Source organism: Erpetoichthys calabaricus, chromosome 1, assembly GCF_900747795.2.
Source record: "Erpetoichthys calabaricus chromosome 1, fErpCal1.3, whole genome shotgun sequence".
In the NCBI taxonomy this organism is placed as follows: domain Eukaryota; kingdom Metazoa; phylum Chordata; class Cladistia; order Polypteriformes; family Polypteridae; genus Erpetoichthys; species Erpetoichthys calabaricus.
Window position 1 is genome coordinate 114894769 of NC_041394.2, and position 18370 is coordinate 114913138.

The 18370-nt window shown below is 39.1% G+C and overlaps 2 protein-coding genes across 2 annotated transcripts in view; one reads left to right on the forward strand and one right to left on the reverse strand.

Annotated features, from left to right (window-relative positions):
* LOC114654698 (synapsin-3-like) overlaps positions 1 to 18370 on the forward strand; it is a 749936-nt gene that overhangs the window by 720211 nt on the left and 11355 nt on the right. The window contains exons 11-13 of the mRNA XM_028805409.2: positions 7410 to 7547; positions 12251 to 12353; positions 14133 to 14367. Of these exons, the coding sequence (XP_028661242.2) occupies positions 7410 to 7547; positions 12251 to 12353; positions 14133 to 14367 (476 nt within the window). The remainder of the gene's footprint in view (positions 1 to 7409; positions 7548 to 12250; positions 12354 to 14132; positions 14368 to 18370) is intronic.
* The window catches only part of LOC114654705 (metalloproteinase inhibitor 3-like), a 756439-nt gene that overhangs the window by 360282 nt on the left and 377787 nt on the right, over positions 1 to 18370 (reverse strand). The gene's annotated exons all lie outside the window — the stretch shown is intronic.

Consider the following 18370-nt stretch of genomic DNA (forward strand, 5'->3'; position numbering starts at 1 on the left):
CATTTCCTGACACACTGTTGCTGAATAATTTGTTGACTGAAAGTACTCGGTGTTAGTGTGTCAGAGAGAAGATGTGCAGCATTGTTTGTCATGTGGATATGTGGAGTGTAACTGAGGGAGACGAGGACAAACTCCAAGTTAAGAGGAAGATGTGGAGGTGATAGGTGTTATGTTTTATAACGGGGATGGTTGGATGAACAGGTGCATCAAGATGGGGGTGTAGGGGATGAAGTCAAGAAGGCTGCCAAGTAACATGAAAATAATGGGCCACATCCCAAAGGATGCAGAGAATTGTGGAGAGTGGGACAGCCGACAAACCTACCTAAACCCAGAAAATTACTGTTGATGATCAGTTTCTGTTCTTCTTGAACCTCTATCCATTATTCCATTTTTCAAAACCACCTATTTTGCTAAAGAGTTGTGCTGAACCAGACTTATCCAGAAGTTTTTAGTTGCTTGACAAAAGCCAAGATGCAATTCCATTATGTGGCACCCAGCATTTTTTTAAAGACACCAACTGAACTAACATATAAGTTTTTGAGATCTGGAGGAAGGAGGAGCACCCAGAGAAGATCCATGACAGCTCAGGCTAATATCCACACAGTCAGTGACAGGGACATTCTTAAATAGTAATGTAATTTTGTTTTTTGTATTGTGAACTTTTATCAGTTACTACTTTTATATTTAGCCATGTCTGATTGTCAGGGGTTGTTAGAGGGGATAGTTTGAAGAAATGCGCTAGACAAGATTATCATAATTGAAGCCAAAATTTGGTCTGTAAGTTGCATCTTCTTAAACAGGACTTCCCACTTCATTCAATAAAAACTTAAAATTAACCTGCTCTCATATGTTTTTACAATTAAAATAAAAAAACAAGTCTAGATCCATTCACACCCATGTATAAAAATGCATTTGCTTAGGTGTCGGAACACAACACTGTTAATTTTCTTGCCACACTAGGAGTAGCTTCAGCCTACCACCACCCCGCGCCTACCTTTGTCAAAGGAACAAATAAAATGAATGACCTAAACAAAAAGACCTAAAAACAAGTTTAATTGGTCTATTACTTTACAAAATAAACTTCATAAAGTTTTCAACAGCACATTTTAGTGTGACTGCCCTTTAAACACCTTATTGAATGACATGAATCCACATGCTTGCCACTCTCTTTATCTATTAGGCTACACTGCCATTCAGATTCTCTGCTGTTGAACCACCAGAAGTTCATCTCGTCTCTCTTGAATGGGGGCTGTCCAGGTAGTGGGGGAGTTCAGGTTTGAACCCTAAATGAAAGGCTAAGGAATGGTAAAGAAACCTGACCGCATGCCGTCCCAAGAGAAAAAACATCTAATTTATTCCCTGTCTGAATTTTTGTGGCATCTCTTCTTAGCTGAACTGTAGGTTACTTTTGCTGTCTGCCATGAAGTAATGTGTCAGTCCAAATTCAAAACCAACTTTATCCAACTTTAGGATTGCAGAAGGTTAGAACCTGTCATAGTAGATGACCTTCCTCCTTCAGTGTAACTCGCTGACTGGTGATTGAAGAGTACTGACCAGTTCATTTATCTGCAGAAGATGTGTTGGAAGGGAGACCCAAGTGGTTAACAAATTGTGGAAGTGAACAACACTGCAATAGAATGCAGCTTCCCATGTTTTCTCTAGTGGTTTGAAATGTCCTTCTGTTACAGGTTTTGTCCTTTCTAATAAAAGTGCAGTCAGGTTTGCTTTTAGGACCTTAATACAGTATCCACTGAGGATCATGTTCATAATTTTTTTTTTATGTTTTTTAAAAATAAAAACGAATTGACACTTCTGTGTGCAAAGCACTTGTTAATGCTACATTTATTTTTCAAATGGCTGAACTGGAGGCCACTGCAGTATGATGTTGCCCCCTAATGGCAAGTTGACAGGTTGTTACATTAAATTACCAGACAACTCTTGACTGCTACCCAAAAACCTTTTTTAATACATTGTGAAAAGAATTCGTAGTGAACACAGATCTTAACTGAGAGTGGTGGCAGAACAATGTGTGACTTAAAGTGGGCATGTTTGATATACAGGATAGTACAGCCTTTTGATCTAATTTTCCTTCCCTTGACATGAGCTAATCTCAAACCTCACCGTAAAGCTGTACTATAATAAGGTGTTGACAAAGCAAAAGGTGTCACCTGACTGACACATGACCAGGAAGGACCCCACATGGACTACAAGGAGAAACAAATAGAAAAGGGTACAGGAACCTGGGCAGAGCTTCAACATGCCAGAGGGTGGGAAGTGAATGTGACTAAAAAGATGTCACTGGGAGTGCACAGAACACCTTCAGGCCAGCAGGATGCTGTACATAAGGGAGAAACAACAGCTGATAGATAGATAGATAGATAGATAGATAGATAGATAGATAGATAGATAGATAGATAGATAGATAGATAGATAGATAGATAGATAGATAGATAGATAGATAGATAGATAGATAGATACTTTATTAATCCCAAGGGGAAATTCACAAATAATAACTTAATAAGTTACCATAGCAGCGTTTTAGGCACTGATCAGGTCTCAAGGATGCAGTGGAGTGAAAGGTCAGCAGGAGTCACAACAAATTGGTGGCATCAAGGCCTCATAGTTTCTATTTGATTTGATTTTAAATACTTTATTTATCCACAAATTCTATCTTTTGAAGTGATTCTGTGGCTGGGCTTGGCAGTAAATTGCCAGAGCATGATTGACTCTAGTGTTTCTTTATAGTTTATTGCCAGTATGACATATATTTGATAGAATTTGATTAAGTGAATCTCAGACAAATAAAACATCAATCCTAAAATATAGCATTTATTCCCTTAGAAGCCTTGCAGGAGTACAGATGATACTCCTTTGGCTGTAGTATGTCTCCTGTTTTCCCAGGCTGTAGTATGTCTCCTGTTTTCCCAGTAAGCCTGACACCTACTGTATGGCAGAGCACTAGTTCTGGCTTTTCTTCAGCTTTTAGTACTATCCAGCCTCGCATACTCAATAATAAATGACAGAACATGAATGTTAATCGATATTTTACACTGTAAATGCAACACTTTCTTTTTGGATCATTCCTAAGTAGGTGTTTAAAGACACATTCTGTCTAATACCTAAGGTCTTGAAGGTAGTTTTCAGTGTACTTGTTTACACTATATAACAGTGACCTAAGACGAAACAATGACCACTGTACTGTTATTGAGGTTAAGGTGACATTTAGGTTATAGGATGTGCATCTGGGGAGGATTAAAGCCATTGAAGTGATTTAGCAAAGTCAAAAAGAGATAAATCATGTTTGATTTCCAAAGAAAGGTGCATGTCTAGAAGCCCATATTTGGCCATTATTAAAACAATGTTGTTCCTCATATAAATTTTCTCAAGATCAGTAGTCCTCCTCTTCTCCTCATAACTTAATATTGGTCTGAAGTCGGATCCTTCCTTTACCACTTTCTTAGGTTGCACTGATACACCCACCACATGACAAACCACCTTAATTTCCCAAATTCGGGCCCAAGTGCAACTCTGCAATGGGTGACACCTCAAGAATGGCAAGAAACTCTGTGTTAAATATTGTAGACTAATCCAAGACAAGTCTCGGCTCCAGACTGGGGACTATCACTGTGCCTGTACTCTTGGGCTTATCTGGAGACGGCCTATCACTGCTGCCAATCCTCCTTTTTTTGCTTCCCACTGAACATACTGTATGGTACCTTCACCCCATTCTCTACATACTACACAGACACTCTCTTTAGTCTTCTACCTAACATTAGTCCTTTTATACCTTTTGCTTTTGAAACATGGAACTGGGCAGCACTTATGTTCCATCCCCAGTTGGTACTTACATAGCCCCATATTTCTTAATGAAGCTCTGCATGTCAGTGGACTCCCCATCTTCTTTCCACCTTGATCAAATTTAGGTATTAACACAATGGGAGGTGTCTTCAGTAATCTTCAACTGAGATCAGTTCTTATAACGTACGAAGTGTTGTTTTCCTCCCCACTTCTTCCTCATCCACTTTGTGTCTTTCTTATTTATTCTTGTCAAATAAAAGAACACTTGCTGCTTGATTTTCTGCACTGCTCAATTTCCTATGAGCCCCTGTCTTTGTATTCATCATGGCATAGCAACTCATCCTCATTGTTCAATCACCTTATTGTACAATATTTTCCTTAAGAAGACCACTCTGTCTCCCAGAAAACCCAATCAACAGCATACTTACTTTAATTTTGTCCGCTTATATCTTTTCTCTAATAAACATTTTGCAATGAGTCTGTCCTCTGGCCCCTTTTTTTAACTTCTCCACCCTAAATGTTCCCCGAATTTTCTTTCACATACTGCATTTTCAAACTGTCCCTCTGTTACTTCCTATGGGTCTTTTATCTTAGACCAGTGGTCCCCAAGTTTGATCCTGGAGGGCCGTGTTGGCTGCAGGTGTTTTTTAGTTAGTATTTCTTAGTCACTCACTTAGTCACTGCCATTTATTTCCATATATTTTCATGGGAAACACACTAGTGCAAATGGGAACTGGTTAGATGGTGATCTGCTAGTTCTTTTGTAATTAAAAAAGTGAAGGCAGCTGGTTAAGACCAATAGAACGCAATAAGCGTTTGGAATCTTAACAAGTGAGTTAATTAAAGTGAAGCACAAATTATTGAGCAGCAATAATTGGCTTCTCATTTAAAAAATGGGTTGGAGTAAAAACATGAAACTATGGTGACTCTCCAGCACTAAACCTAAGGATCCACATCTTACAATCTCTCGATGGCCTTGGTTAAAATTCCTCTCTTACCATTCACTTTTCTTCTCCTGGACATGGCCACTCTCATGCTGTCTGTCTCTCTCAAACCATTCCAGCTGAGGGTCATTTTCCCTGGTACTACCACTGCCAAGCTGGCACTGGCCTCTTGCTGGAAACCCCCTCTTTCTTTCTCTGTGGACTCTTGAATGTCATCTTTCTAAAATCTTTCTTTAGCTCTTGGTGTTGTGGATTAATGGATCACCTGGCCTCAACATTAGAAAATAGGTTTCGGTCGCCAACCTTACGAGTGGCCCAGTGATAACGAAAGTTTGGCTTCCTTGTTTTTTCTTTTTCAACATTGCTGCAGACCATAGTTTGTCACAGGCTCCTTATAGTCATATCTGCTTTTTCTGTGTAATGTTGTTGGGTTGGGGATGGAAGTCATTGGGTGTGTTTTAATCTAGTAATTGCATATGTCCAGTTTCTTTATTGTTTTATTTCTTTTTTTAATTTAATCTTTTCAATAAAAACTTGAATGAAAAAAGGATGATTTTAGATTCCAAAATTAGAAAAGTAATTATTAGAATATTATTTGATTAATCCATTTTACACTTATCCTCCCACAGTCCAAAGACATGCAGGTTAGGTGCATTGGCAATTCTACATTCTCCTTAGTGTGTGTGCGCCCTGCGGTGGGCTGGTGCCCTGCCCAGGGTTTGTTTCCTGGTTTGCGCCCTGTGTTGGCTGGGATTGGCTCCAGCAGACCCCCATGACCCTGTAGTTAGGATATGGAGGGTTGGATAATGGATGGATGGTTGGATTTTATATTTACTTTGTTTACATTATATATTTACATGACTACACACTTCTTAAACTCTTCGTTCCTAAGTTGAAAAGATTCAGCACCTTCAGTCTTTCCTGATCACTCATAGCCGGTACTTCAGCATGTTCGCTAGCTCTTCTGTGGACTTCCTCTAGTGCTGTTATGTCTTTTTTATAGTGCTGTATAAAGACCACAGCAGCACAGAGGCCTGCACATGTGCAACCCTTGACCCAAAAATCCCATTTGCCATTTTATGGTTTCACTGCCTAGTTAAGAATGAGACTGAGTCTACCAGGACTCTCAGAGCTTCCATATTGCCATAACACATTGCTTTCTATGCATAATGCTGTTACTCAGCCATTAGTGCTCTTTCTATGCATGACGCTGCCATTTGTGCTCATCTCCATGAATCTCTATCTGCTGTATGAGTAGTCACAAGGAACCAAGCCATTAGAAGATTTATGAGAGTCAGAGTCAAATAATGTACAGATTAGGTTATGTGCCCACTGTAAATATCCACCACAGGACTTATAAATTCACGTGAGTGATTTCTTTTTTGGTTAGCATTCCCAAATACTTTGGTTTTTAACCATTTTGCTATTGATTTTTGGTTTTTGACTTGATGCTGGTTCGGATTGATTTTTTGGTTTACATAATTGGTTAGGCTTTTTGACAGGTTTCATTTTCTGGTCCTTGCTCTCTGAACACTGCCTTTCAGTTCTCTTTGGCAGTATATTGATGGTGAAAATTTATTTCTATGTCTGATGTACATAATCTGACTTGACTGTTACCTTTTAGATACTTTTGTTTAAACAAGATGTATAAATAATCTTGAAAATATGAATTTTAATGGCAGCATACTCTGTATTTTCATTTCATTGCGAAAAATTAGGTAAAACATGACAATCTCTAGTCGCAATCCAAAAAAATATAGAAAACAATGTAGCTGATATAAAAATGTTAATCTGTTATCATACTTACTTTTGTAAGACTTCACCTGTGGTATTTCACCGATTTTAATATGGTTATACCAAAAATAATTGGTATTCTACATAATTCTCTGTATTTTACATAATAAAAACTTTCAGTTTCAGTAAAATTTTTAAAAATTAAGGTCAAGCATTCCTCTGTGTGGCTATTTTGCTCTGACTGTTTCTTCCTAAGTTGTGGAATTGTGACTTACTATTATTTACTTTTTTTAGGTATTATTATTTTTAAAACACTTAATTCAATGATTAATTTGTTTCTTTGAAATGTGTTATTTAATTCAGTCAACACCTCAGTTATTTCCTTTAAATTCTATTTACTCAGATAAATTAGTGGTTACAAACATTGCACATGATTCGATGCCTTCAGTTGTGGACATACTGCACTCGTTCCGACAGCAGCATTGCTAGGTCTGTTGCGAGTGTTTCGAAGTGGATGTGTTCCAAAAAGTGCAAGCAGATAGAAAAAAATGTGTTCATTATATTATTGAAAGTTCCTATGTTAAAAGTGTTGCAAGTTAAAAGTTTAGAGTTTTCATCCAGTCTTTGCATGTAGAATTCTTTAACTTAAAATCAATCAGATAATGCAAATCTTATAAACTGTGATAATTTTGTAAGGTTGTCATAAGATTGCCCTGCCCTTTTTTATAGTTCAATTGGTAATTTTGTGAGCTGCACTGACATGATAAACAATTATTCATTCTTGTCTTGGCTTTGAGTTGGTAACACTCCGTTGTCCACTTCTTCATATTCTCACTTAGGTGACTACAACAATTTGCCTGACACTCAATTGGTCGAGCCTGTCTTGTTTCTACGATCTGTCCACATCTGATTCATTTTTTTCTCTCTTTATAGGTAATGGACAGTTCCATGCCATTGATTGGAGAACACATTGAAGAAGATCGACAGCTGATAGCAGACCTGGTAGTGACACGAATGACGCAGCACCTCATGGACGCTAAATCTCCACAGCAGCAGTTGGCTTTAGGACAGGTATTGCTGGTCAAATGACATTCTTTCTGTTTGCTCTGAACAGCTTGCTAAATATCATACATGAAAAAGTCTATTTGTCTCTTTGTGTGATTTTTTGATATTATAGATATATTATAGTTCTGTAAAGCTGCGACTCAAATGATGACAGGAGTGGAGTTGTTGGTTGGTGGGCTATTTACGATATTGGGTCCACACTGCCTCCAGCATTATGGGAGACCAGAGTGTTGAAAGGAAGGTGTGTGTGCTTAGAAAGTCTTGTAATGGTGTAATGGTACACATTCTTGGTATGACTTATACTAGCAAGAGAAGTTAAGTGAATATACCAGCATCTGGTATTAACTAATGCAACATGAAAATCAGGATTTGGCAATGAACTTACAGGGGTGGGCACCAGCAGAGGTGGGGATGGGAGGGTGTTTTTTGTTATTATATAGCCCAAAAACCATTTCTTGTTAATTTTCATTTTATCAATAAAAAATTTATCAAGTATACCAGAAGAACATGCCATACATGTAGACCTGGCCAACTTTCAGGATTTCATCTGGTCTGTGTGAAAGTAATTTACAAACAGCGCCATGCTGGTAGTCATTTCTCTCAGGTAGGGTGGCTGGCGTGTCTGTAGGATGCCATTCATTATTCTATTTTGGACAACATTAAGAACTGTCCTCTCTTTTTGAGTCCTTGAAACTGCTTAGGTGGGTTGCTTTACTGCAAAATTCAACATAAAGTGTTCATTAACTAATTTATCTCCTTTTTGTAAAAGAGAATCAAAGTGGTGCTCGACAGAAACTAAAATTGTATGCTTGTGGAAAATATGTGATTCTGGCCTGCCATGGAGATTTTGTTCAACTTCACCAAGGCATTATAATAGTAAAACAATGAATGGTGCCATCATGGTCGAAGTACCATTCCAGGACAATCATTTACTTTCAGCCACACAGGTTTAAACATCACATCACACTTAGATCATCGAGCAGGGACAACCAAAAGAGCATACAAAATCCTATGTTGAAATTAAAAACAGTGAAAATGAGTGAAAAATCCACTAAGCTTAGAAAATTTATACCATACAATTTTTTAGAGCTTTATTAAACGATATGAAATAAAGTGAAGTGTATGATGTCAGAGGTTAACTTTCAAGCTGACGGCTGGGTGTAAATCAACAGAATCCTGAAGACATCAGTCCAGTCATGCTATGGTAGACAGAGAACCTGTAGTTCAAAGTGAAACATTTTAACTTTTAACACAAAATAAAACACAAATGCTTTTTGTTAGAAGCTTTTAAAAAATGTGAAGTTTTAATGTAATTACTTACTAATTCTTGGAGGTGAGCACTCACAGTATTTCAAAACGACCTTAATCACAAGTTGATGCAGGCCTGTGGTCAGTGCTCACTGCAGGGTAGTTAGTTCCTCCATGTATTTTTTGAGTAAATGGACATTATTTGTAGTAATTTTCAACATATATTAGAAAGCAAAGTGGTGACACTACGTTATTTTGATGTCCTTAGTTATCTCTTTGGATCAATTCAGTAGTTTGCTTTCAAATTTCAGGCAAGACAGTTCTGATAAAGCTCATCTTCTGCTCTTATGGCTACACACACTGCTGACTGTAGCGGCAGAAATTGTGGATGCTTGAAGTACATGACTTGCTAAAATGGAGCGTCTTCTGCAGCAGTCCAGTGTAGTCTATTGTGTGTGTCTGAATAAAAAGGACACGTGGAGTATTTCTCAAGTCAAAGCTGCCTTTTTTACAATCATGGTATTTATGAACTTTGTACCGGAAACTGTGTTCTAAAGCAAAACATTCATCCATTATCCAACCCGCTGTATCCTAACTACAGGGTCACGGGGGTCTGCTGGAGCCAATCCCAGCCAACACAGGGCACAAGGCAGGAAACAAACCCCGGACAGGGCGCCAGCCCACTGCAAGGCGTGCACACACACACACACACCAAGCACACACTAGGGACAATTTAGAATCACCAATGCACCTAACCTGCATGTCTTGTGGACTGTGGGAGGAAACCCACGCAGACACAGGGAGAACATGCAAACTCCACGCAGGGAGGACCCAGGAAGCAAACCCAGGTCTCCTAACTGCGAGGCAGCAGCGCTACCCACTGCGCCACCGTGCCGCCCTAAAGCAAAGCATTTTTTCTAAATTAAAAAATTACAAAATCTGTTCACTCAGTTTAAAAATGGCATCTACTGGTCTAAATGTGAAAGCAAAATCCTTCAGATTTACAGAATATGTCCGTTGTTGTGGCAGGAATGTTCTCATGTGTTGATCTTGAGATTGCACACATATTCTAAAACAATGTATGCAAGTCATTTGTGAGGGGTATTTTGTGCTGTCTGCGGTGGGTTGGCACCCTGCCCAGGATTATTTCCTGCCTTGTGCCCTGTGTTGGCTGGGATTGGCTCCAGCAGACCCCCGTGACCCTGTGTTCGGATTCAGCGGGTTGGAAACTGGATGGATGGATGGATGGATTTTGTGCTGTTATATGAAAGCGACTGCTGCTGAGAATAGAAAACAGAGAAGGTGCACATCTTTACCGCAGGAAATGTAATGCCAAGAATCTGCGATCAAATGCATTGCATCTGATTTGTTTTTGTTGTTACAAACATACCTTAGATATGTGGAATACATGTTTTATAAAACCAAAACCTTTGCTACTTCATATTCAACATATTTATTAAGCTTTAAAGCTTTTACTTTACTTTCATGTTTAGGCTAGAGCCCCATAGACACCATTTTAAACTGCAAGAACAGGCAGGGAATGTTTAGAAATGTATTACAAAATGCTTCATTTAAGACCAGCAACCTGTGCCAGATAAATGTATTGTATACCCTGATTACAAAAAAAAATCACTTTGACCTGAAAAATACCGTAGTTGTCCTTCAAATCTTTTGACTCCCTTCAGACATGGAGCTTTATGGTAAGGTGCGTCCACAACCCAGGGCCACCAGAAGTCTACTGTACCTACTTAAACGCCTTTGTGAACGAGCCTCTCTATCAAAGTAAACCAAACTGAACCTCCAGTCATTCTGTGCTTGTGTCATTATGTCAGGTTTATGCCAGTTTCATGGGGGAAAGCATTTGTGTCTAGGAAAGACAGCTTATTTTTAAGTTATCTTTTAGTTTTGGGAGATTTACATTAGTGTGCTTTTTACAAAGGATTTGATGACTCAAGCATTTTACATGGAAAATTCTAATTCACTTAACACGCTAGGTCATGTTAAGTTATGTTATGTGAAGGAGGGAAATGGAAATAGACAGAAAGCTTCATGCTCAAAAACAAAGAAAAAGATAGTTCCACATAAAACAAGTGATTGTCAGTTATTACCAAACCCACTACTGTATATCCTAACACAGGGTCACGGAGGTCTGCTGGAACCAGCACAGGGCGCAAGGCAGGAACAAATCCCGGGCAGGGCGCCAGCCCACCACAGGGCACACACCCATACACCAGGGACAATTTAGAATCGCCAGTGCACCTAACCTTTGGACTGTGGGAGAAAACCAGAGTACCCGAAGGAAACCCACGCAGACACAGGGAGAACATGCAAACTCCACACAGGGAGGACCCGGGAAGCGAACCCAGGTCTCCTTACAGCGCCACCATGCTGCCCACAAGTGACTGAACCCACAGATAATCTATCGTGTATGTGTGTATATACAGTATACTGCATAATTAAATGGCTAACGTTTAAGTGTGTCTTTACTTTAGGAAAAGTTTCACTTTAGTTCTTAAATAGATCTTTATTGTTCTTGTTCAAAATATAAAGTTAAAATATGATCTCATTTTCTAATTTAAATATGCTGGTAAAAATGAAGTCAGGATGTCCTATTTAAAGAGGCAGGAACTTGTAACATTTTCTCTTACAACAAGTTCTGCATATGCATAATTTAATAAAGTTTATGTAAGACACAGTTTACTTTTAGTTTACAGGGTGACATGGAGTAGCAGTGGTAGCGCTGCTGCCGCACAGTAATGAGACTAGGGTTCATGTCCCGGGTCCTCCCTGCATAGAGTTTGCATGTTCTCCCTGTGTCTGCATGGGTTTCCTCTGGGTGCTCCAGTTTTCTCCCACTGTCCAAACGCTTGCAGGCTAGGTGAATTAGCAATGCTAAACTGGCCCCTGTGTGTCTGTGTTCGCCCTGAGATGGGCTGGCACCCTACCCAGGGATTGTTCCTTCCTTGTGCCCTGTGCTAGCTGAAATAGATTCCAGCCCCCTGCGTGCCTGGTCTGAATTAAGTGGGTTAGGAAATGATAACCTGACATTTTAGTACACAATGAATGAAAAAAGAAAAAAACATTTAATGAATGGGAAAGTTACCAAGTGTCTGTTCTTCCATTATAAACCTGAATACAAATGCGTTCTGAGATTTTGTCAGGGAAGGAAAAGGGAAGTTTCAAGGTAAAGTAGTTCTTCTAATCATAATACCTTAGAGTGGAGATGTTTTGCAGGTTGATTAACCCATGCTAGAAAGAATTTCACTTATTTCACTGTATGTACAGTACAGTATATTAATTTTGGAAATTTGGCAAATTTTGAAGGTGGGCTAATAAATAAATGTCATCTATGGTGCAAATGAGATTTGAAATGCATTCAAACTGTGTGCAGCATCTCTCTTTGGTTCCCAATTCAAAGAATACCCCATTATCTCTTAAATATTTTGTTGTTTGTTTTCCAGCCCCAGCAGATGCAGCCCCAGCCAGTTAAGTCTCAGTCATACCCTCAGCCCGGACCAGGTCCTCAAGCTGGGCAGTCTGTCCAAACCAAACCAACGCCTCAAGGTATGTGTAAAGTGCCAATCAAGTTAAACTGTTGTAATACTGTTTGGTTTTTTTTTTTCCCTGACTGGTCATTCTTCGGACCACTTTATCATAATTTATGATTGAGCTACAGGTACAGCTGATACACTACATTACATGTGTATGTTGCAGGTCCCACTCTTGTGCACACATTCTTACTGACAATTTCCCAGAGTCCATTTGGAATCGCCAATTCACCTAACTTGGGCATCTTTGCGTTATGTGGTTGGAAAATGCACGCAGATTGGCGAGAACAGACAGACTCCACATGGACAACAAATAGGTGCAGATTTCAAATTGTTAGAGCAGCAACATTCGTCCATAAGGCTCCCAAGATAGGCTTTGGCCTCTGCACCTGTAAATTGGACTAGGCAGGTTTGAAAATTTAATGTTACTTTACTTCAGTTTCTAATAGTTATCTCATAGTGAATGTTTTTGTTATTATTATCAGCATATTTCTTAGTGTCCATAATTCAAGCTAAGCTTGTACTTGTCCTGTGGTCTGCAGGGAAGAGAAGAGGTGGTTTGCAATCAATTTCACCCTTGCCCTGTTGCCAATTGTCCTATTTTGATAGAGCCTGTGAGATGCACCCCAAGTGCCCGTGTGCAACAAGTTGTATAAAGAATGTGCGTGTAACTGAATACTATTACACAAAACAACCGACATGTGTCACCAACGCTATGTGACACACTCCGCAAACTTTCTGAAATTGAATTGGATGAAGATGTTCAGAGCAATAATTGGACAGATTCTGCAATTAGTCAAAGCTGCAGTGTCTTTGGATCCAGCCCCATTTGTGACTTTAGTTCAGATTAGTAAAGAGGAATGACATGGACAGTGGATATTATTTCAATGCCAAATGTAACTTCTGCTGTTTGGAATCACTTTGGTTTCCAGGCAAAAAACTTAAAAAAGAGGCCATTAAATGACCAAATTCAAGCAGCTATGGATAAGCTTAACACACAATCACCACAATGGTTTTGCTCAGTTGATTGTTCTTCGTCATTGGCCTCATGATCCGCATCCATGCACTTGAGGCCTTCTAAAATGTCAGATTATACTTTTGTTAGGATTCATTTTTATAGGCAGCTGAAACTTGTAACCTTTTATTGATTGGTAATTTATAGGCTACCATTTGCAATGGAGTGTGTGTTAAAATTTAAATTTGTACAGTTTGTTGAACTAGAAGAAGTACCTCAGACTTCTGCATATTTTATGGGATACTGTTGGTAGAGAAGTGATTTTCACTGTTGAAATAAAAATGGTCTTTATCTGTTTAAATAACAAAAATGCATCCTATTTTTAAAAAAAATGAATTGACACCATTTGTTTTAATGTAAATCAGTCGCGACAGGACCATATTTTCACCTTCCCATGCCATGGCAGTATAAGCAGCTACTCTCAGTGCTACTCAGATTAGATAACCCACCAGTCTAAACATCATCCCGAGGGGACCATGCTGTAATTTGTATATTTTTATTTGTTTCATGACGTTTCTTTACGTTTCAACATTATGCTGTGTTTTCATGTTGCATGTCTAGTAGCAATATAATGTTCGTAATTACTGTTTATCTGGCTGAGCTCTTCCACGGAAGTGTGTTTTAGAATGAAACTTCAATTTAATGTTACACAAACAATGGAAAAATGCCCCTTGGGTATTAAGGGACTTGCAAGTAAGGATCAGAAGAGCAAAGTTAATATATTTTGATTCATTTAGTAATACCAGAGTGTAAAGAATGAATTCTCCATGCATTTCACAGGAAGTCCTCGTCCCACTTCAGGTTCTCAGACTCAGCTGCAAAATGCCCAACAAGTTCCTCCACAGCAAAAATCTCCAGGTTCACCTCAGCAGGCAAAGTCAGCTGGAACATCTCCAAGTCAGACCTACAAGCCAGGTGGATTTCCACAGCAGCAGGCCCAGACGGCGGCTCAAGGACAAACGTTATCTCAGCAAGCACCTGGAGCAGCTCCCCCAAAGCAGACTCCACAGTTAAAGTAAGTGCAGCTGCCTAAGCCTTTCTACATAAGTGGGGTATAAGTATCACCTTTGTTTCATGTCGTCATCGTACTTTCTTGGTGATTGAACTGTCCATATTGCCACAGAAGCAGTCATTCTTGGACTGCGGTAATGGGAATTTTTGCAGATGAGTTTGTAAGTCTCTTGAATCGAATTGCGAGCATGGGAAACTTTATTCGGCTATGCTCAAAAATAGTGCTTGGAAGCATGAATAATGTCACAAGCATTTTTTTTTTTGTTGTTTTGCGGGTAGAATTTAAAGTGCATGTGCAAGTCCTGCCAGTCTGACTCACGATTCCCATTACTCTCATTCACTTGTGATTTTTGTGAGCTCTGACTGAGTCATTAGCCAAAAACTAGAAAAAGTCACAGGATTCTTTCCAATTTATGATTTTCACATTCACCATTCAGGTGCAATAAAGAAATTCATAATGCATGTTTATATTAAAATGTATTCATTGCATTATTTTTACAATTCATTTTTCGAGACTATTATACATCAACAGAATAAAAATGCATATTTTCCATCCATTTTCCAACCTGCTGAATCCGAACACAGGGTCTAGGGGTTCTGCTGGAGCCAATCCCAGCCAACACAGGGCACAAGGCAGGAACCAATCCCGGGCAGGGTGCCAACCCACCGCAGGAATACATATTTTAGAAATAAAAAAAAATACTTTTAACAACTTACATTGTATTATAGTTTCACAAAACTGGATCTTATAACAAAATTATTTCTAAGAATTACTTGTTGTTTTCTAACATTACATGGTTCATGTGGACCCCCACAGGGTAGGATGGCCAAAAAATAATTTTCTGTTGCTCACCCTTGACCCCAATAGTGATTCAAATGAAATGGATTATTTGAAATGAGCAAATCAGTGAAGTGGATAGTAATGCCCATCATTATTACAGTGCAATGGTGCCAATGGCAGGCATCATGACAGAGGTAGGGGAAAAAAAGATGGAGACAAAGAAAAAGCAGTTGAAATAAATAATGAATAATATAACAATGGATTCTAAGCATGTTAGCAGGTAGTGTAAAGTGTAATCTTTTCTTCATTAAATGACAGCCAAACAGAAATGAGACGTGAAACGAGCCAGCAAATGACCAGCTAAATCAGGGCTTCAAACTCCAACCAATTTCACTCCGACCACTTTCTTAATGAGAAGCCAATTCTTGCTGTTAATTAAACCCGCTATTTAATTCCACAGCTTGTTGCTGCTCTCGTTCTGCCACAGCAGACATTTACAAAACTGTTGATTTTTTTTTCTAAGAACATTGTCAAAATGTTTTGGTGACCTGAGAGATCAACCTTACTGAGAACTTCACCTTTCTTTATTTTCAAATATTGTGAGATGGACACAGATGAGCTGGTCATGTGGTGGCTTGTTTTGTGTCTCATTATTGTTTGGCTACTAATTAAATAAAAAGAAACAACAAAGGGACCTGAGTCAGGTTTATTAAAACTAAGGTAAAAAAAGTTAATTAGCAGCAAAAACTGGTCACTAATGAAGATGATGGTTAGAATGAAAACCTGCAGCCACTACGGCCCTCCAGGACTGGAGTTCGACACCTGTGACCTATTCAAAGCACCATGATGTCCCTACATTGATGGATTAAAGGTCAGGAGTCCATGTGACCGTCATCATTAAGTCCTTCCATGAGAACCCTGAATACAATGAGGACTGATCATTTATGTTAGGTAGAATGCCTAGAGGGGGCTGGGCGGTCTCATGGCCTGGAACCCCTGCAGATTTTATTTTTTCACCAGCCGTCTGGAGTTTTTTTTTTTTTTTTCTGTCCTCCCTGGCCATTGGACCTTACTTTTATTCTATGTTACTTAGTGTTCCCTTATTTTAATTCTTACTTTGTCTTTTTTCTCTTTCTCATCATGTAAAGCACTTTGAGCTACATTATTTGTATGAAAATGTGCTATATAAATAAATATTTTGTTGTTGTATCTACCCCACGATTCCTGCGATACTCCATCGGGGATAACCTTACCTTAGGCAGGCAAAATAATTTGGCAGGTGGGCCGTGGCACCAAGTGCCACATTTGAGTACTGAGAAGAGAAACAGAATAGGTGAGGGTTAGTATCCAATTATAAATACCATGTTACTTATGCTTAAGTGCTAATGACTAACAACAGATATGCAGTCTGTACAGTTAATCAGCAGCTCTAGTCAGGATATGCTAAACTGAAGTAGTGAGTCTTCAGCCGAGATTTAAAAGCTGAGACTGAAGGGGCATCTCTTATAGTAGCAGGCAGACCATTCCACAGTTTAGAGGCCCTGTAACTAAAAGCTCAACCTCCCATTGTTATTTTATTAATCCTTGGAATCATAAGCAGACCAGCATCTTGAGATCTTAATGTGCACTCTGGTTTGTAAGTCATGATAAGTTCAGACAAGTAAGCCGGACCTTGGCCATTTAATGCTTTATATGTTAAAAGGAGGATTTTGAAATCTGCCCTAAACTTAACCGGGAGCCAGTGTAAGGATTTAAGAACTGGAGTTATGTGTTTGTATTTTCTTGTTCTTGTAATAATTCTTGCAGCAGCGTTTTGGATTAACTGGAGACTGTATAAAGAACAGTTTGAACGTCCAGTGAACACAGCATTGCAGCAGTCAATCCTACTAGAAATAAATGCATTAATTAATTTCTCAGAATCCTGTTTATTTAGAAATGGCCTTAATTTCTCAACATTTTTAAGATGGAAGAAACATGATTTGGACAACTTTGTAATATGCACTTTAAATGACATGCTAGAGTCAAAGATAACTCCTAGATTGTGGGCTGATTTAGTATAATTAATGGTGATTCCAACTGAGCTAAATGATGACAAAATATTGTTTGATCAGCGTCATTCCCTCCAACAATTAACATCTTTGTTTTATCTGTGTTTAAAGATAGGTAGTTCTCATCCATCCACTCCTTTAATTCACTAACACAACTAATTAAAGACAACATCGGAGAAACTTCATTTGATCTAAATGTAAGGTATGCCTGTAAGCTTACAATGCCTGTAAGCCCAACATCATTTTCTAGCCTGTGCAGTAAAATAGAATGGTCAATGGTGTCAAATGCTGGGCTTAAGTCTAACAACATAATTACAGTGGAGTTTCCTTCATCAGAGGATATCAGAATGTCGTTTACAACCTGCGTTAGTGCCGTTTCTGTACTATGACCAGTGCGGAAACCAGACTGGAGTTTCTCAAATAAATTGTAATGCATAAGGTGTGACTGAAGCCGATTGCCGACTACTTTTTCTAGTATTTTAGAGAGAAACGGTAAATTTGAAATAGGCCTATAATTATTTAGTATGTGTTAGTTTAGGTCTGACTTTTAAAGTAATGGTTTAATGACTGACACTTTTAGTGTATCAGGTACTGTGCCATGCAATAATGAACCATTGATAATGTTTAGGATAGGCGCTGCAAGAACATTCATTGCACTTTTTACTAGTTTTGTTGGCATTGGATCTAGGAAACAAGTAGTGGGTTTCATTTTAGAAATTAAAGTTAAGACTTCCTGCTCAGTTACAGGATTAAAATTACTAAAGTGCTGAATGCAATGTGAGACAGGGTCTGCTAAGCTAGTATTTGGTTTGTACTGTGATGCAGAGATCTGGGATCGTATATTTTTTATTTTCTCATTGAATGGGTGGCGCAGTGGGTAGTGCTGCTGCCTCGCCGTTAGGAGACCCGGGTTCGCTTCCCAGGTCCTCCCTGCATGGAGTTTGCATGTTCTCCCCATGTGTGTGTGGGTTTCCTCCGGGTACTCCGGTTTCCTCCCACAGTCCAAACACATGCAGGTTAGGTGCATTGGCAATTCTAAATTGTCCTTTGTGTGTGTGCGCCCTGCGGTGGGCTGGCGCCCGGCCCAGGGTTTGTTTCCTGCCTTGCGCCCTGTGTTGGCTGGGATTGGCTCCAGCAGACCCCCATGACCCTGTAGTTAGGATATAGCGGGTTGGATA